This window comes from Haemaphysalis longicornis, unplaced genomic scaffold, assembly GCF_048455015.1.
Source record: "Haemaphysalis longicornis isolate Haplotype H1 unplaced genomic scaffold, Haemaphysalis longicornis Haplotype H1 scaffold_2, whole genome shotgun sequence".
In the NCBI taxonomy this organism is placed as follows: domain Eukaryota; kingdom Metazoa; phylum Arthropoda; class Arachnida; order Ixodida; family Ixodidae; genus Haemaphysalis; species Haemaphysalis longicornis.
In genome coordinates, this window is record NW_027526295.1 from 224,073,936 (window position 1) to 224,093,784 (window position 19,849).

Sequence of the window (19,849 nt, forward strand, 5' to 3'; positions counted from 1 at the left end):
GTTTGCTTCTTTTAGAAATACAGGTAATCTTCACTGAAAAAAAAATAATAAGAAGTGCATTTTGGTTTATCCAGTTGGTCTACCATTAGAGCTTAATTTTTTTTATTTCAATTCTGCATTGACATATCTTTATAATAAGCAAAGTATGCCGTTGTGCAAGTTTCTATGTATTTGTAAAACTTTTCGTATTGGTGCACAATGGTTTTTAGGTACGTTTAGGTACGTGAGAGGTTGAATGTTTTGGTTGTGTACACAAGCTGCGGTAATGTGGGGTAAGGTGCCTGGTTGAGAGCAATTGTGGCAGTCCGCAGGGTATTGGTGTGGTTGGGTGAGAGGTAGTGCTAGTTTCAAGTAGGCGGGTGGTTGTTTTGTCTTCTCTGGGAAGCTTTGGATGTGCCAATGCATTCGAGTATCCCATAGTACTGCCCGGTGTCTGAAAATGGCCGATGGGGAGAACGCCGGATTCCTCTGCGGGCTTGGCGGTAAGGACTAGGGCTTGCTGATGGGCAAATGTGCTGCCCGTCAACGAGAGGTGGGTCGGTGTACATACGATGGCAATCTTCCTCTTTGTTTGGTGTCTCATGAGGAGCTTTTGAGTATAGAGGGGGCCCATCCCCCTTTAGTAAGCTTCGATATGCAGCTTGCGAGTCGGTGATTATGGTAGTTGAGTGGGAGTGGATAATGGCCACGCTGATACTAGTTCTTTAGCTAACCACGTAGCGGAAGATTCGACTGAGGCGTAAGCAATAATATAGTATGCTTGGTTGTGAACAGCCACCGCACGTGAACCGCTTTACGGTGCGAGTAGCTGTGGCGTAAAGAATGCTAAAACCAATTTTTCCCATCTCGACTTCAAACACTTACACCAGAAATCGTCACAGAAAGGTTCGTGGCGTAGAATGTGTACGTCACTAGACTGCGCATTACCTCTGGTCGTTGCAGTAGGGAGGCTTGGCTAAAAATGCTGTAGTTGAGAGTAAAAAAACATCTCGCTATACACATTGCCAGATGAATATCTCGGCAATAAAACGCTGACGTGAGCCATGGCGTGACCACGTACGCTACGTCGGTTCTCGGGTTCGTACGTGCATGACCTTGATCTACGCATTGCATGAGGTAGCCGCGAAAGCCATTCATGACGCACGCGAGGGAAAAAGTGAATTGTTTGTTTTTCATGGCCTTTTTGGCGTCCCTTTACCTCGCAGGAAATGGATCCGCTGCCTTTAAAACGTAGTGAAGGGTTAGCCTTTGGAAATCTACGCTCTAGTCATGACTCTAGTCATGAGCTTCAGACAGTAAATTATTAGTTTAAGACCACGCTACCTGACAACGTACATTGCAACGAGTCTAAAAACTGCGCTTTGGGTCATGAACATACCAGTTGTTCAAGATAGCCTAACACCACAGTTCCCTTGGCAGTTATCCTACTCCAAAATGAAGCCTCAAACGAGCACCCCTTCTTTATTATGGGGTTGAAGGCGCCGAAGCTGGGCTATGGAATGCGTTGTAGTGGATTGCTTTTTTAAAATCTTGACCACCTTGGCACCATTAACGTGCGCCAAAATCACGGCACACGATAGTTTTCGCTTTTCGCCTCCATCTGAAAAGCAGAGACCACGAGCACACCTTTTCAGTTCATACTGATACATGGCTACGATTTCACGTACACCTCCTCACCCTTATATGTCCATATAACCTATGCCGAACAGTTACTAGACGTAGCCTGACCCATCTAAAATTCAAATACGTCGTCCTTATTTTTTAAGCCCAAACAAAGATAAACATCTTCAGTACCTGCAACAGTCTAAAAAAGTGATGGTGGTTAGTGAATATGCTTTTATTAATTGTGTAAACCGGTGTTTCTTTAACACGATGCGAGATTACACAGCAAATCTTTCGTGTCTGCTGTGTGAAGTCCATTTAATTAATATTACGCAAGGTTTCAGCTGTGGTCATATAATAACTGTGATTTCACGCATCAGCCAACCGAAAATCGCTGTAGATATGACAGTTAGTGTCAGTAGTCTGACCATGACATTAGTCTTGCGCTGATCGTGTACTACGCTGTCAAGCTAGTTTTGTATGTATAGGTGCCCTTATTGTGGGTAGTCAGAGCTGTGTCCCGTTATTTTAACTTTTGATATGAGTACAAACACCAAAATGCTACAGAAGGCGAATTATGCGGTGTTTCTAGGCACTATGATTATTTGTTTACTTGGTTCTCTAAAGCATGCCACAGCTCATACGAAATGTAGTTCGCAGTGTCGACTATTGTCATCTATTATTAGATTTGCTAATGCTTAATGATGAAAACGTAAATGTTGGTAATGTACATTGTCCTAGAAGACTACTGATTGCTGCAAAGCCTCAACAGCATCTGGTAATATTGGAACGTTTTGATACGCAAGAAGGAGATGGTATTTACTTTGTTCCGATCTTAAACCGGGACGTAAAAGCGCGCTGGAAACATAAAATCATTAGAACAACTAAACTACGATAAAAATTGAATAATTTTACTGTTTTTTTTTGGCAGCAACCAAAATGTTATCACGTAAAATAGCAAAAAACGACGCAGTTGCCTTGAAGGTAAAACAAGTTTAATGAAGCGAACTTGTGCTCCCGTAACAACTCAAAGAATACACAGGTAGCGAAGCAGATGTCAACAAAGGGATGTGCGCAGGCGAGTGTCGGCCAATCGAATACCGCGACGGCTGTCCTGGGAGTATTTATCTTTCGTCGCTGTTGTTTCTCGAAACGTCAAATTACAACGAGAACACTAGAGCTCACAGAAGATTATTCTAGCCGAGTTACGTAAGGGTCAAACGCACTCGTTATCAAAATAAGACAGCCAGTGCGGCATTCAAAAGAAAGGAAAGGATACATGCACTTTGCTTGAGACACTGATAACGCAGCCGGGAGCCGCCGAATGGTAAAAACAAAACAGAAGTATCCAACACAATGTATGGTTTGCGGCATAACCCCCCCCCCTTCCCCCCCTCTAAGCGTGTATCGACCCGATGCTGAAATAACACGACAGTCGAAATAAACAAAACAAATGTCCGCTATCTTAAGGCTTGAGGCGAACTACGGGAACGATTTCGGGCCACGTGCGTCGTCGGGATGTACTGGAATCACTGTCGCAGACAACCTCGTGGATAAGTTGGCCAACGCTTCGTTCGATTCTGTCGGTCCCGAAGTATCGTCGCAGAAGCTTCGCACCCAGTCCACGTCGTCGAATGCGAGTCCAAACCCACACAAGATCACGTGGGTGATACTCGGTGTTTCTGCGTCGGAGGTTGCAGCTTCCGGCATCCTCCAGCAGCTGGGCCGTAGTACGTACGCGAGCAAGCTGGCGGGCTTCCACAGCACGCTGCAGGTATCCTTGGACATCCACGTTGAGGTCGTCGTCGTCGCCTTCGTCGTCGTCTACGTGTAAAAGCGGTCGACAGCCGACGTCGATGCTCGACGTCGGCTGTCGACCGTAGACAGGCTCGAATGGAGCCTGTCCACCTGTGCCCGCTCGAAAGAGCGGCGGTCTCTGCGTAGCGGGTTATGTAGTCGGTCACTACGATAATCCATTTGTTCTTGGATCGTGACGAATAGGGAACGGGCCCAGAAGGTACATCCGATCTGTTGGAAGGGCCTCGTTGGGACAGCGATCAGTTGCAGAAGCAGCACGCTCATGGGTTGCACATATCGGTGGGAGGGTATTTTATTGTACAGCTCTTTAAAAACAGGACGTATGCTGCTGCAGCGCTCTGTCGGGAACGCTGCTGAGCATGCACCGCGTAGACCCTGAGCTCAGGATGAAGCTGCTAGAGTTACCTCCACAACGACAAGACGCGTTATACCCCCGACTACGTCTCAACGCAGGGCGGACGCACAAACCCTTACTGTGATAACTGCGGATCGCCGGACACCGTGGAACACGTGCTGTTGGAGCGGTCCGCGTCCATGCAAGGAAGGTGCCGTCTTAATTCTGCAGGAAAGAGAGCTCCTAAGCTCAGGACAAATGACTTTGAAAGTACTCCTTGGTCGCAAAGCACTGAAGGAGTTGCTTCATCATATGTACGACATTGGCGTCACTGAAATTATTCAAAAATTGAGCATAGCACAATCTTCAGACTGCTCCATCGCAGTACACACACGAACTAAAGTTTGGAATTTTTTTCTTATTTTATTTCTTCGCTTTCTTCGTCCCTCTTCTGCCCTGTGATTTATCGGGAAATTTCTCTCTTCCCTTCCCCCTTCCCCCGCCGCGGAGGAAGTCGATGTCGAAATTCCGGCAAACATCTCGGCTTTCACTTCTAATAAACAGCTGTCTCTCTATTTTTCTCGATGAATTGCTTACAACGCCAGCTGTGGGAGGGTCTACCATAAGAAATCTGTGCGCGTACTCTGAATCCTTGACGCGTACTCTGAAGCCTGCGAAGTGCTACAAATATAGTAGACTTTTGCCCGCAATTATGTATTGGGGAGGGCTTCCTACGCAGGAGTTTATGCTGTATTCGCACAATGTTGAGGGGTTGGCTCAGCCAAACTCTTTGAAAATTTTATTGACAATTTTATTCTCAGCCAAACACTTCGTCCAACTGCTGTTGACTCAGCCAAAAACTTTGTCAAACATTTATTGATATTTTAATGACTGAGCCAAACACTTTTCCGATTTTTATGGGCTTTTTTATTGACTTATCCAAACTCTTTGTAAAATGTTTATTGACATGAAACAAACATGCTCAGAGGTTTGCAGGGACAGGTGTGGCGGATGCTGTGCATATAAATAGTGCTTCCTTGATGATACCTTTCATACATGCGTTCAGCCTCAGTTCTAGCCGTTGAGTTCGCGGAGCGCCTTCTGCCCAACTTTGTTGAAGATGACCTTCATGAGCGGGTCCTGAGGACCACACACGCCGCGGAAGTCATCCAGGTCGTTGTTGAACACCATAACACCTCGGTATTTCTCGCGTAGGATAAAGTCCATCTGTGGTGTAAACGCAAAGTATTACGTATGTGAGGCATAGGAAATCCTGCTGTCACAATCTGCTCAGACGTGCACACATTTTCAAAAAGAGCGCTAGGTTCTGAGGTGGTGCGTGCCCGCGTGAAAATAAACTTAGACAAAAGCAGCAGCACACCTAATCTCCATTTGTTCACAACAATCCCATACACGCGGCCTCCTGACCGGCGAGCTCTAGCCATCATTGGTTCAAAGCTGAGAAAAACCAAAGATCAGCATGGAAAAGTGCATCATTCGGCATAAAATATCGATCATGATTAAAATCCTCTCCTGCGTCGGCCGTAAAACTGAGACGGGATACAACATTATTTTTTCTGAATTTCATCAAACCTTTTACCAATGATCTGTAAGGGTTTATGGTGATATCCTGGCTTGCTTTACGTGGTTGGCGGGAGTTCGCTTTTATTGTACGCCAGAGGGGCGAGGGAACTGCAACTTTCTGTAAAAGTTGTTCCACTTTAGCTATTGCAGGTAATGCCGAGGCATCCTTTGTACTCATCAACTGAGAATACCCTTCTACTGTTCGCACGATCAATCGCGCGACCCTTAATACTAACTCTTACTAACAAAGGCGATATGTAGTTATCACAAGTTGCTAAGGTAAAACTCTGCGTTTTATTTTTGAGTAGCTTAGTTTATGTGTTAAGTTGTTCATGTATCGTGTCGTTAACTACTGCAGGGATGTTACTGGCTTGTCATCGCGTTGTCGCTTTTTTTATCAGTGCCATTATTGCGGTGATATTCAAATATATTATGACCCGATTGTTATCACATGAAGAGAGCAAGCATGGCGTAAAAAAAAACGGAGTTGCACTTTCCCTTTGATTCACTATAAACCATGCACCCTCACAGCTTTCTTCTTATACGTTTTAGGTAGTGAACGGTTACGCAAAAGCAAGGTGCTCCCTTTTGAAAAAGGCACCACCGACTACTGCTTATGAGGCTGAAGTTGTGAAGCATTGAAGGAGAAAGCACCCGTTGAGTGCGCTTGCCATTTGCTTTTTAATCTCACCTTGTTGGCAACGCTCTCTTCATCTTCATATCCAACCCACTGGTCTCCTTTGTAGGCGTAGGGGCATTTGGCCTCTTGGTCAAACATCCGAGTCCAGTTATTTAATTTGACATCTTGGCATATCTGCGGAAATCGATACAAATAATCAGTATACAGAAAACTTCATCCCCCGGTTCACTCCTTTTTAGATCAGATCTCGCGTGTCTAAAGTTTGTTTTTTTATAGGACAAATTTTAATTAAATCTTCCGTGTGACGATTCATTCAATATAGTGGGCTATTTTATTGTAACCGTAGATTTTTGTGACGTGAGCTGGTGCGACGTTGTAGTCAGGGTAACTTTTGGATGACGCAATTTAATGCCTGCGTACCCCTTTTATCACATTTAATGAGTGGTTTTAAAAGACGACTGTCTTATTTACGAGACTATTATTGCAGCATCTGAAGTCGACTTTTAGGAAAGAACCTCTTTTTTCATCAGCGCGCTGTTAGGTTATTCAGATCCGCAAACGCCTGGGGAAAACCATCTCGGACTAGAACTTTGAAAAATAAAAGGCAAGCGTCATGTCGCTATGGGGAAGTTTTACTTCCCTTTCAAGGATTTCACGTTGGCGCGTTGTACAGGTCAAGACCGGAAAGCGCTAAATCTTCCCTTGGTATTTTTATGTTTTCAATTCCTCTGCGGCACTAATTACATACCCGTTTAGAGAACACACACACACGCCCAATTTCCAAACTGCAAATCACTCGCACTTGCCTCGTAGTAGCCCTTGAGCTCGCTGGATCCGACGTACGGTCCCGCTTCCGCTGTGGCCGCGACCTTTATGCGCGCCTTCGGTCCGTTCTTGCGGGGATCCTTGAGCACGTATGAGCGGCCGTAGAAGGCTATGCCCAGCATCAGTTTCTGCTTCGGTGCACCCATGCGAACGAGCCGCTTCATGCCTTCCGCCTGGAACGGAGCGGGACAACACTCACATGTTTACACTTTGCGCCACATCTTACTACCTCGTATGCTACGTTTCATGGTCGCTGGTCATTTGGCACCGGTTCGGAAAGCACTGGCGAGTTGGCGTGCTCACGTGTTAGCGTCCATGTAGAAAGTTTGCGGATTACACGATAGAAGGATCTTTCGAAGTGTCCATCAAGGACAAGTTTAAAATGTGTTATTCGTTTACATGGTTTCCAGTTAAAATTAACATATTTTGGGGGTCAGTGAGAAGGACCATGTCCGGCAAAGCGTCACAACCGATAACACTTGCGGCAGCGTTGCGGAGGAGACAAAAAAGCAGCTCTGATGTAAAAGTTTATATGAAGTTGAAATTGATGGAATTAACTATTCGAAGCCGACTAAGAAGATCTTGCGTCCACTGCAGCGCGCGTAGACTAAAGGTTGAACAAGTCTCTCCTCTCTCTCTTTTTTTTTTTCGAGCGGTCGTAGGAACTGACCACGTCTGAATTCCTTCTGTCGCCAAGATCGAATTACAATCCATGACACGTCTTTTTTAAAGTCTTCGAAGGCCCACTACTGCGTCCGCCCGTCTTTGTAAACGAAGAATACCTGCTCAAGGTACAGAGGCCCACGACAGAATCAGCGAATGAGAGTGCTTAGCGATAGAAAACTGTTTCTTCGCGCTTCTATTCTGTGCTTTCTAAGCATTTAACAGTGTTTCGATGTCCTACATCGCGATGTTATCACGCGACACGTATTCACGATAGGTGAGACGAAAGAAATCCTTCTTAAGCTCTTGCACACTTTCAGCCGGCTCCTTTGGCACTGCAATTTTTCAGTGGGCTCACAACCCTTGCTTTGAACTTAAAAAAATGGCACGATCGGAAGCTACTCTGCGCACTGGCAGCACAAAATTGAGAGTAATTGCTGTTTTTAAACGCCACAACCGAAAAACACGCCTGACAAATGAGAGGATAATGCACATGTCCGTGTGGAAGCTTAACGGGACCGGTGGTTAGGGGTGCAAGAGCAGGCGAAACGCGTCAAATAGAAACGTACGTACGAGGTTCCGGTGCACTATCAACGCAGACTTTCACAATACCAAAACGCCAGGAACAAATTGTTTAAATTCCTAAATTTGTACAGTGGAGTTATGTCGTGAGAAACAGGGCCAACATAGCTGACAAAAAAAGTTTTTTTCGTTAGATTATTAGGGGCGAAGCCCCTTAGACGCTCGGGCTGTTGGCGTCTCATGTCGTCGTAGCATCATGTAGACACGGTACTAAAACACCGGGACACTCGTTTTCCAACGCCTCGCGCTAGAACGCTTCGTGCTTCAAAGACACAAGACTTACAGCAAACCTGTATACCTCTACCCCCCAGCGGTTTCATCTCCGTGGTCAAAAACACCAAGGCGCCAAGAATACACTTTTACACTGCATGCTTTTCCCCTTCCCAGGTTTCCCGTTAGCGGAGATGGCCCGGGACTTTTCCCGACCCACAATCCTCGTTACCTAACTCGGGATACCCGTTAAGTCTGACGTACACCTCTTCATTACCCTTGAGGCAAAGCGCAGTAAAAAAAGGTGAAAGGCTTACGTACTAAAGGTGCACTACGTTTCCAATTTCCGTGCAACATGAGTCACACGTTTTCTGGTGAGCTTATAGCCAAGTAAAAAAGTGGCCTTAATGTATCCTGAATGTTCTTGTTTGTTACTTTATTTTCCGCGTTTACGGCTAGCTCCTCCAATACTCACGATCGTCAGGTCTTGGAAGTAGAGGGAGTCCGCGGCTCTCTTGTAGAGAATACTGTGCATGTCCGTGAACCGGTTCCAGGTACCCCGTAGGTCGTACGCGAGGACGTTGAACCAGTCGACGTGCCTGCGAGGAACCACGAAATTCCGTCAATGTCGCTTTCATTTTATTTGTGCAATGTCTGCTCCCTTGCTGAGGCCGTGCAGAGCTCGCCCACTTTGCCTCCCCGATAGTCCTGCGACGCGCATTTAGGCAGCAACCCTTCTCTTCTTGCCGCAGGAACGCAGCGGGGCACACTAATCGTCCTTTAAGCGACCCGGTGCAAAAACATAAGAACTGTCTGCCTCGCGTATCTATAGAAGAGGCCTTAGTATGCACTTGGGTGAATTTCAGCAGTTGAAACACAGGAGAGTCCATCAAGCGATTTAAAGCCGGATGCTTTTAGTCTGGCTTTTCATCTTATTTGACTCCCCAGCCTTTTGCCCATGAGGCTTATCTAATGAGAAAGCCAGAGGCGTAGAGCAAGAGAGGACGTTAAAAGCGCCACAGGCTTCATTCAAACCGCAACTAGATGTATGCACTCCGAAGTGTGACCCGCCCTTTCTGATATATGTTGCGCTAAATCTTGTTACGGCGCAACTGGGGGGCGCTCCTCTAAAACACGTTTCCGTCTTGCCTGGTGTGATGATTGTTAGATTAACGCAAGGTGGCACTGCCCGAATATAGCATCTCCACCAGTGTTCCATTATCGCCTCTGTCTGGAGCCTAAAATATCGAAGCTTGATTTTGGTGGCCCAAGTGGAATCCTATGCATAACGGATGAGCCGCAGCTTTATTGAAACCTCGGTACTCGGAGCCACAATCGGCGCTAGTGACGGATAAGCAGTGGAGATGCTGTCATAATTATGAATGCAAAAAATATAAACAAGGCCCAAAAGCCCGAACAGGAAAACATCCTACCGCTTGGTTTTTCCTCCCGTGTTCTCTTCTTACACTCGTTATCGCTCTGTACTGAGGGCTTCAGTCGGGCTTGGCATTATTTTTCTGTCAATTTTAGGAATAAGCGTTTATAACACCACCCCACGTTACGCTTTCAGTTGGGAACACACAAAACAAGAAACATAAACAAAGGACCAATTTCAATGTATAAATGTATTGGCTTGCAGTAAAGGGCGTTACCGTGATTGCTTAAGCCCCGTGCTTTTCTTAACGTGCATCAGACCGTTCTACGAGTATATTTGTGTATAAACACAACCGCAGAAGAACGGACAGTCGGGCTAGTTGGTAGCTGTTTATCTTGGTATTCAAAGCGCTCTCAACAATGGGACGAAGAGAGAGAGAGAGAGAGAGAGAGAGAGAGAGAGAGAGAGAGAGAGAGAGAGAGAGAGAGAGAGAGAGAGAGAGAGAGAGAGAGAGAGAGAGAGAGAGAGAGAGAGAGAGAGAGAGAGACGCGATGGTCCTAACTTGCAACTGTTGCGAGATAGCACCGTTTCGTCTCTCTATTTCTTCGTCCCTGTGTTGTGAGCGTGTTTTGAACAGCAATATAAACACGCTCGTTGCAAACAGATTTTGAAGTAGTGACAACGTGCGTGTCAGCGTAATGCACTCCGACAAGCGGGGGGGGGGGGGGGGGGGGGGGCAAGTTTGAGCGAATTCCTGTCTTGTCTGACTGATTTCACTAATACGGCGGACTTCGCCAACCGAAGTCAAGAGAACTCACTGTTGCATGCGAGCGATGTCGTAGCCGTCGTCCAGGTAGTTCTCTTCCAAGGGAACAGCAGCGGTCAGGTACAACGGGTGGGCGGCGAAAGCTTCTTTTAGCTCCTGGTAAAAATGATTTGAAAGAAATCGCTGTTAACGAGGCTGTCGCCGTCCCATGGGGGCGCATTCACGTGCACGGACACCCACAAACTCGAACTGGAATACGCACAGGAATGCACACACACAAATAAACGAAAAAAAACATGCTGAAACAATATGGACGATGTATGCAAACTGTAGTTGTTGCTCGTGGTAACATCCAACGTTAGGAATTTGCTTGGATAATTTTATGATTTATACTTAGGCATACTCACGCGTACAGCAGCAAAAGATCTCGCCAAAACGTCAACGTTACAGGCGTGTTATTCAGCTTCGTGGTCAGTTGTTTGGCCGGTATGTGAACGCAGAATGTCATGTTTAGACTAGTTTACGCGTTGAAGGGCTGTTATAGGACCTATGTTTAATTATATTCAACCTGATCATATTGTCTTTTTGATGTTGGTGATAGTCTTTCTTGGGCTGCTTGAACGCGAAAATTTTGGTCTGTCTGTCTGTATGTCCCTCGATTCAGCCACCCGGCCAAAGTGAAACAAATGCTGCACAATAGGTTTATATACCCAAAGCCTAATCTAAACGGCTACGTTCGGTGGCAATGTTCATACTTCTCGACATTGTTGAGCCAAAACGAAATATTACGCTGGCAAGACATCACTACATAAGTGATATTCGCAGTGTTTCCTTTATTAAAAATACACGGATGGTTTATTTAATGAACGATACACCCAGGAAAATACAAAAGCGGTCGAAGCGGTTTCCCTGGCGGCATTTTAAAATTTCAAACGACAACAGTAACGAAAGTTTCCACTAGATAGTTTTCTCGTTCTGTTTGGGACGCATGTAAAGTAAGTAGGGTGCTTCGATTCACGCATGTCTCCTCCGCACGGCAGCGCTGGCATCGAGGCATTCGGCGTGGACCAGTGGAACGCGGTAAATTTAAATTGACTCGAGGAAACCGCTGGCGTGTTTATCTTGGGAGGAGCGGGACGGGAGAGGAATAGCATGAGAAGTTGGCGGGAAAGAGCAAGGAGACATTTACTTGGGAGGGGTGCCAGACGACTGTCGTCTTTCGTCGACATTTGCAGCGAAATGAGCAGATACACGGCCAGTTTTTTTATCTGGCGTTGCACGGAGTGAAATTATGGTCCCCTGTCATAAATAACTTTCGCAGCAAGACACTTCCGAACATTAAATATAGCGCTGGGGCAGTACAGAGTTCGAAATGAGAATCTAAACTTCCTATCACATGCGACTGGAACTTCGATTCACCGTTAAAGTATAAAAATCGTTGGAGCATAAAATATCAAGTTTTACTCTGTCTCGCGGCATGTTTAACCAGCACACGTTGTTTCGTTTAGCTCCCCTCCCCGCCAATTAAAAAAATCCGAGGACACGTAGGCACTTCTTACGCGTTATTGATGTGAACACATGGATGTCCATCTCAACGCCTGAGAGCACTTGTTTTGCGTCAAATTGTCGAAGAGCTCCGCCACTTTGACGCCAGCGACATTTTGCTTTGCGAGTCGCTTTTACGCTTTCAAATGGCTTCGATTTGTCTCCTACACGTTACACCGCCTCTTGTTGTTCATGCCGCCATGTAATAGGAGTAGTTGATACCATGGCAAATTTCGCTGCTTGTTTTTCCCTTCCTTCATCTGTGGTATTTCGGCGGAGATGACCACTTCTCGCTACTGCCGATTAATTTTGACCACCTGGGGATCTTTAAACGTGCGCCGAAATCTCGAACCCACGGGCGTTTCCGCTTTTCGCCTCTGTCACGAAAGCGGCCTCCGCGGCCGGAAGTCGAACCCGTGTCCTTCTGTTTGAAAGCACAACGCCAGAGTCACTGAGCCACCGCAGCGGGTTGTGCGAGATTTCGGCGCACTTTAAAGATCACCAGGTGGTAAAATTAATTCGGAGCCCTCCACTATTGCGCGCCTTATCGCCTGTGTTAGTGTCGGCGCTTTAAACCCCACAATCGATCAATCAATCCTTGTTTGATTAAGATAAAATAACTGAACCCCCCCCCCCCCTCTCCGTCTTCCCCAATTTTTTTGCCTGTGTTCTAAATGGCGTAATGAAACTAATGTCAAATGTGACCGGGCACCGTTGTTTATGCCATGAAAGAATGAGAGCTACACTTGGCGTCTATCTAACGCGATATCGGTTGCTTGGACAGCAAGCGAAACTCGAAGCCGACGCTCTCAATTGCAAGCGATCGTATGACTGTGATAAGCGCCGGCTATCGCCACGGTGTTGCCTTCTCCGTAGCTTCTTTATCGCCCTTTGTGGCTCATGGACGTTTTCCTTTGCTGCTGCGTCGTCGTTTGCATATGTGCTGGGGGTGTACTAGAGGCATTTACTTTCGCTTTTCCGCTATCCAGAGGCTCAAAATGTTACTCCTCGCTCCTCGGTGTATGTTCGTTTCATTTCGAGAGAGCAGATTTGTCACTTTTGTGAGCGCCCCAACGGTATCAAATTACATAAAATGTGCCCCTATATAGCTTCCCTCAATCCCACATAAAAATTAACCAAAGATACGAGTAATGTTTTATTTAAAATTATTATATATACTGGCCAATTAGTACATCACTACGGGCGAGTAGCTGCTAAGGCTTTAAGAACGCAGACGAAATGACACTCCCGTAAGTTAGCCCGTTATCACAATCTGTTTCAGTTGGGGATACAGCTTGTGTTTGCATTCACGGTGCTCTAATTCTTTGCGCGCGGTACCGAAATTTGACTGTTGTGCACAAAAGAGGTTTTGTGGCCTGCGCCACTTAGTTTTGGACAGCTTCGTGCATATATAGTGGTGGCTCGTTACGCAACCGTGGCGGGTTAGTGTGCTTTAGAGGAGGTGCTGTGACTGGCCGGTACCTTGTGTGATCGCAGTGGTTCCTACTCCTACCTGCACGCTTTGAGCTGCGGCTTGATAGAACCGCGGCACAGGCAAACTGCCTTCATTTGCCTGATGACCATGCTTACTGGTTTATACGAGTCATTAAACATTTCTGTTTCACTTTTTCTCTGTCGTATTGGGCTGAGAGACACTGCATTTAATTATGGGCAACGTGCATTCCCAAAAAGATTTTTTTCTCGGAGTAATAAGCTGAAATGGTAGAATTCATTGTTCAGTGCCTGGGCTAACACCGAAAGCTGTAATCCTTTCATAAAAAAAAAAACGGCACTCGTGTTTGTATAGCGGGTTTCAAAAAACGGTTAGATAGCTGCCATATTGTTGCTTCAGAACAAGAACTCTTTCACTGCCCCGTAATTATCGTTAACTTGCACCGGAATTATCATTGTGTTGTCAATTAGCTCCCGACAGCGTTGACAGAACTGCTTTGTTAAAGCTAAATGCAGCGGCGACGCTCTGTGTTCCGACGTCTCCTTCAGCCGATGCAAAGATTTCTAGAGAAATGTCGAACTCTGCACTGGATATTTTAGTTGAACCCTCAAGTTTCTCAGACAGGGAGAGTGGTTATAGAACCCTTTTATGGCCCAGGAACTATACCTGTAGTTGATAAACTAGCCTTCTCATTTGAAGAGATCAAATATGAGTTCGTTGATTACAGGTGACGGGAAGAAGCGCAAAGGCTCACGGGTACGTCGTCTGCTCCCGCCACTTCCGGTTCGAGATCTCTCCTGCCCTCCCGTACGCCGGCAGCTTTCAGGCGCCTGTGTGCGTGTTGTATATTTGTCACAGGGTGCTTACCTGTCAGATAAACCACTAGTAGGGTCAATCATTGTTTATTTATGGAATTCCCGATGCATGAGCGTTTTCCCGTGGTGGAAACAGATAAACAGCAGGCACAGGCGCGCGTGAAAGCCGCTGGCGTACGGAAGGCTAGGAGAGCTCCCGAACCGGAAGTGGCGGTACTCCGCGGGAGAAAACAATGTACCCATGAGCCTTTGCGCTTTTTACCGGTCACTATTGCTTGAAGTACCTACCTGGAGAAGGAGTGCAAAGTTCTCCTTGTCCTGCGGGGTGCCGCCACGTTTCTCGTAGCCGGGGTACTTCCAAATTATCTCGAGGCCGTCGAACTCATAATCCAGCATCCAGCGTAGAGCACTGAAGACGAACGCTTCCCGGTTCTCTGGCGTGCTGACCATCTTGGAGAATATTCCTCCGCCCATGTGCCACCCTCCAACGGCCAACATCGTTTTCAAATACAAGTGCTGGGTCTTGAGGTTGGTGAAGTTGCGGTACCTTCCTGCAGAGTGCACGCAATGGAAAGAAACTATGTGGGCGCGCTCCCAATTGAATATCGGAAACAGATAACGACCATGAAGTACGGCGTTTGAGGAAGATGTAGCCTAATAAATTATGCAAATACATAATGCTGGTGAAGCAAGAGTGCTCGTCAGAAAAAAACTAGAAAGACAGAAGGATGCATGGATGAATGAAGGAATTTGTTTCAAGTGCAATAGCAGAATTTTGGCAACGCCAGCAACGGGCTTCTCCATACCAATCGATACGACGACTGGTAAAAAAAATTAGAGCCCTTCCACGACTGCGAAGATGGAAGGTCAGTGAAGTTGTATTCGTGGATAAATATATTGAGTTATGTTTAATGACTTGCTATATTGATAGAATAAAGACCCGCACACATATCTTTTTTAGAATTACTTCGAAATGAATTGTCATATAGTTTCTTTCAGGCTAGTTCTGATGAAAGAGGAGTAACAGCCGTTTTCTGTGACCATACTCCGTCCGTATATAGACGGCCATGTTCTGACAGCAGAAAGGAATTCTGTAACGTTACAAAATCGCTGTAAACTAACTAATCATGAAATGTAAATGAAACTCAGCGTAGTGATAGTCGTCTTAGCGGCCAATTTCAGTGCATTTTTTTTTCAATGCATCAGATTGATAGCTACAGAGCTTTCCACCCTAGCTCTGGAGAGAGCCCGTGTGCGTCTGTCGGCGCGACCCAATATTCGCACGCAATTTCGGTCAGAACCTAGTGCAAGACAGCCTTGTTACAAAAAAGTGGCGGGACATAGAGAAAGACGACATGATGTGCAGAGGGATGAATGTACTTAAATAAAACTAAACACGCCGATCAATGTGTAAGTGTCATCGAAGTGATTCGAAAAAAAAAGTGCATAAAGGCATGGTAACAATAATACGAAACTTTTCTTAAGACACACACACATTAGGCTCCCAAACTGCACGTTGGGACAAATGCAGTGCAAGAAAATAAGGTGTGACGCATCCAAACACTCTGTTTGAATGATTTTGAATGATTCGCTAGAAAACAGCAACAAAATGTTCAGAGAGACATTTACGACTCCTTACATGCATTGTGAGTGATAGCCTCACTAGCCAATTAGCTCGGGTGAGTGTGTCAGCATTGTGAGTTTGTCGCGAAATTCATGTCCCTTGCCGTTCTTGCCGTTCGCCGAGAGGAGCCGTACCGCAAAGCGAAGGAATGTTCTCGCCGCCATTGTCGCACCCGGGTCGGCTGGCCATGTGTTTCGGGGAGAGAGGTGGGCGAGAGGGCCGCGGCCTACTGAAGGCTGCGCCCCGGGAATTCTCGGAAGACGCGCGGCCCGGTGGACTGTGTACGTGGGGCAGCGCGGGGTTTCCGGGGAGCATGGGCTGAGAACTGGTGGTGGCCGGACGTACGGCCGGGACGCGGCGTCGGCCTTGAGGGCTGTGCTGGGGAGGCCGAGCGACGACGGCGGTGAACTTCGGGCCCCCGAAGATTCCTCAAGGAGGCGACAGTGCGCGGCCGGAGTTCACCCAAATTGCGTCGCTGATCAGCGGCGCCCCACCACAGACGACCGACAGCCTCCGTCACCCCGGCGAGACCATCAGCCGGACCGCAGCTAAGATGTTCTCCCCTTCTCCACCTTTCCTCGGACTCTTCCTATTCATCTTCTGTGTTGTATTTCCCTATGCGGACTGCACGGGCTTCTTATCCGCCTCCTTCAGTGCACCACGCGGTATGTGTTTCTAGCGGGCCTATTGTTAGTAGTTGGGGGAAGCCTCCAACCCCGCCTATTGTATACTCTACTGTCCCCTTCATTTACTGTCGTCTTCTCCTCGGGCTCGTAACGGCGTGTACCTTTTCTTTCATTGTAATTAATGTACTTCGTGTCGGTGTCTAGGCAGCTCTGACCCCAACGGGGTGTCAACTGCAGTGTGTATTAACTCGTCAAACCTCCTGTCTGTCTGTTTCGAATTTCCTGTGAATGTGAAGTAAATGCCCGTTGTCTTGAAACTGTTTTCCCGTGCCCCGTCTCGTGCCTCACGCCAGCGGCCAATCAGGCGTGGACCTATCGCCGGTTAGCAGGTCCGAACCACATTCTCGAATCCGCGCGTAAGGGGGAGTTGTTTGTCGCTCCTCCCGTCCGAGACATCGGCCACTAAATTATTACCTCGCTCAATTCTGTGACAGAGTTGGTAGGTTGACCGCGCAGTCAAGGGTTATTGGTGAATCGGCCGTGATTCTCACAGCTCAACTGCTATCGTCCCGGGTTAATTGACCTGTGTTGCTAGGCCTGTATTCAGCCTGAACGTTTGGTGACCTTAGCTTTGAGAGAAACGACGTACCAAGCAACGTTGCAATCTCATTGCACGTCAAGCTGGGGCTACTGTTTGACGAGGTACGTTTGACCTCAAAGCGTTTCACTAGGCCAAACGTCGGGTCGTCGTATACCAATTGGGGACGTCAGGCCTCCGCAATACCCGCGTTCACAGCCGCATGCCGCGTCCCAGCCAATGGGGACGTCAGGCCTACGCAAACCTGCATGGGAAGCCAATGACGACGTTAGGGCGGCGCATACCCACGTTCAGAGCCAATGGGGTGAGATTATGGGCGACTATTTCGACATTTTAGCCAATGGGGCTTTTGGTATCATCGTATAGCCACGCTGGTGGCACTAACAACGCCGACAACAATGGCATCGGATTTTTTGCAGAACGGGTCATGTGAGGCTATACCCATGAAAAACATGCAAACCGCTACGTTGAAAACGGGAGACGAGTAATATAAAAGACGTCTAACCTGAACAAAAACCTGTCAGGGTGAAATACGTGACTTAAATCAGCGGAAACAAAGAAATGGGTACATTCCATACGACGCAATTGTCAGGAGTTTGCCAGCGGTTAAGTTTTTTGGAGAAAAGTTATAAACGTTCGGGAGCTGTTCGCGGTGCCGGTGTATGTTTGAGGCTCCAAGGACCTTTACCAAATCGAAACAACGGCTATCAGTTCATCTCCACGGTGGAAAAGAAATGCGTAGTTCTTTGCTTGGTACTGTTTTGGTAGCAGTACTTACGCTCGTCTTCCTGGTACTCGGGAATCAGGCTCTTCAGCTCGAACGTGTTTTCGTCTATGCCGGCAAAGGCAAGCACCACGAAAGTGCACATGTCGAGAGGCACGTTTTCCACTTGGTAGTTCATGGGGGCGGGACGGCGGCTCGCCCATCCGTAGTAGTAGCACACCACGGGCACCTCGAACTTATTACGGGGAATGGTGATTCCGTGGATTGCGTCGCTACCTGTGCGCGAGAAAAAAAAACATGGTAATGTAGAATCTTTTATCTGTGTAGGTCTGATTAAGGGGAGGGCACATCACCCTTTACAAGCAAGGCTAACTCTATAGGCGTTCTCCGAAGCGCTAAATAGTTAAATGTTTATGCAGAACCGCAATCACACACATAGAGAAAGGCGCCAGTAATGTAAATCATGGTGCGATTCATTAAATCACTGCGCGAAAAAAATGCTGGGTCATAATTGATTGTACCGTTTACGGTGTGGTGAGCATATCCTAGAGGAATAATTGAGTGATATAACTTGTGGGGCCATTCATTGTGCTACGCACCCCAACAACAGAAATTGCAATATTCGCATATTCATACCTAAATACTTAAAAACGAAGGCATCGCCATTTAAAGTAATGGCGATATCTTTGATTATTAAACTTCTTTTATCTTGTACCAGTTTTACGAAATCAAACTGTGAAACATCAGAAAGTACCGCAATAAAAACAGTTCACCAATTGTCCTCTGCCCTTATAGCGAGGACGTGGGTAAACTAAAAATGTGCAGCATTATACTTTGCAGTGATGGAGAAAAAGAAACCTTGACATGCATTTTAAACCGTGGCAGCTCAAAATATTGCCCCTACTTCACTTTCGAACATAGTTGGCGTCTGCTCCGGCAGCTAGAGAAGTATTTGCATTTTTTTCTGAACAAATTTTGCAAGGCAAATTTACGAAACTTCTCCAGCAGTGTAGAATCTGCATTTGTCAGACGCTACTTTCACTTTCGGTTTGTGGCCCTAGAACTTGAGGACGGCATTTTTGCGGTCACAGCTTTATCTGCCTGTGCATAAAGTTCTCAGCTCAACAATGCTTGTAGCCACGCGTCTTTGTAACCCCGTGACTCACTTGGGCTGTATACTTTCGTAACAGGTAACCTTTATACATGTACTCAAGTGCGACTGTAGTGTAGACAGGATGCTTTCTTTGCTTTTTTTTTAGTTACTATGTTACCAAGGGTTCACATTACAGCACAAATCTTTTCTGAACAAGTCCTTTTGAACAGAATGAAGCAGGAAGATTGGTTGAAAGGGACCAAGTCTATTCTGGATGGGTACAACGAGAAAAAGGAAAATCTCACCTTTGCTCACGGCCGAGGCTGGCTGCAGCAGAAGGGACATCAGGACCACCAGCGCTGGGGCACACAGCCACATGGCGCTCGCCATGATCCAGCTACGGCAGTGCCTGTGGATCCGCACGTCTCGAGACTGCTCCTACACCCCGGGCAGTGGAGCCGGGCGGTGTTGGAGCGGAGATTTGTTACAGAGCAGGTTGCACAAAGTGACTGCAATGTTGCATCCGATTGCACCAGGTCGCACGAGGAAACCCGCGCTTCGCGGGTTCAAGACAGCGTCCGGTGCTTGGCACAGCTTGGTGCGTTTAGGAGCTGGCAGCATGGACAAGGAACCTCACTCCGGGGGCGTGCTGATTCTTCCTCCCTCTTCTGCGGCCCTATCGGCGGAATTATCTTAACTCTCGCTACAGAAAGCCGTCTGACCCGAGTGGCTGCCGCCGCAGTTGCAGTAAACTTCAATGGTCAGCAACCGGATTCCTGTGATCTTTCCGACCGGGGCCTCCTCTCTGTCAAACGCTTAGGACGCGTCGTGCCGTCCCTTTCCACTTCCTGCGGTCTTTCTGCCCTTCGTGGGCTTGGGAGTACAGCGTCGGGCTGCGATTTCGCGCTTGCTTTTTATTTCAAATCCTCTTTATGCTTCTGTTCCCGCTCTCTCTCTCTTGCGCTTTCAATT

At 47.1% G+C, this 19,849-nt stretch overlaps 1 protein-coding gene across 1 annotated transcript; it reads right to left on the reverse strand.

Annotated features, from left to right (window-relative positions):
* Positions 1 to 4,658: 4,658 nt before the first annotated feature.
* LOC144170003 (endochitinase-like) lies at positions 4,659 to 19,719 on the reverse strand. Its single transcript, XM_077699494.1, has 8 exons — positions 19,183 to 19,719; positions 17,839 to 18,060; positions 14,501 to 14,763; positions 10,452 to 10,555; positions 8,734 to 8,857; positions 6,785 to 6,976; positions 6,030 to 6,152; positions 4,659 to 4,981 (listed from the first exon to the last, which is right to left on the reverse strand). The coding sequence occupies exons 1-8, from the start codon at positions 19,265 to 19,267 to the stop codon at positions 4,829 to 4,831; spliced, it is 1,266 nt and encodes a 421-aa protein (XP_077555620.1). The 5' UTR covers positions 19,268 to 19,719; the 3' UTR covers positions 4,659 to 4,828.
* Between the last annotated feature and the right edge of the window lie 130 nt (positions 19,720 to 19,849).

Bases quoted from the DNA above. Each gene is read 5' to 3' on its own strand.
- LOC144170003 (XM_077699494.1), bottom strand. From the start codon at position 19,267: ATGGCGAGCGCCATGTGGCTGTGTGCCCCAGCGCTGGTGGTCCTGATG. The intron at 6,977-8,733 runs GTGAGTATTGGA...GCTCCGTTCCAG, and splicing joins ACTTCCAAGACCTGACGATC to GCGGAAGGCATGAAGCGGCT. The intron at 4,982-6,029 runs GTGAGATTAAAA...TTTACACCACAG, and splicing joins AAGAGAGCGTTGCCAACAAG to ATGGACTTTATCCTACGCGA.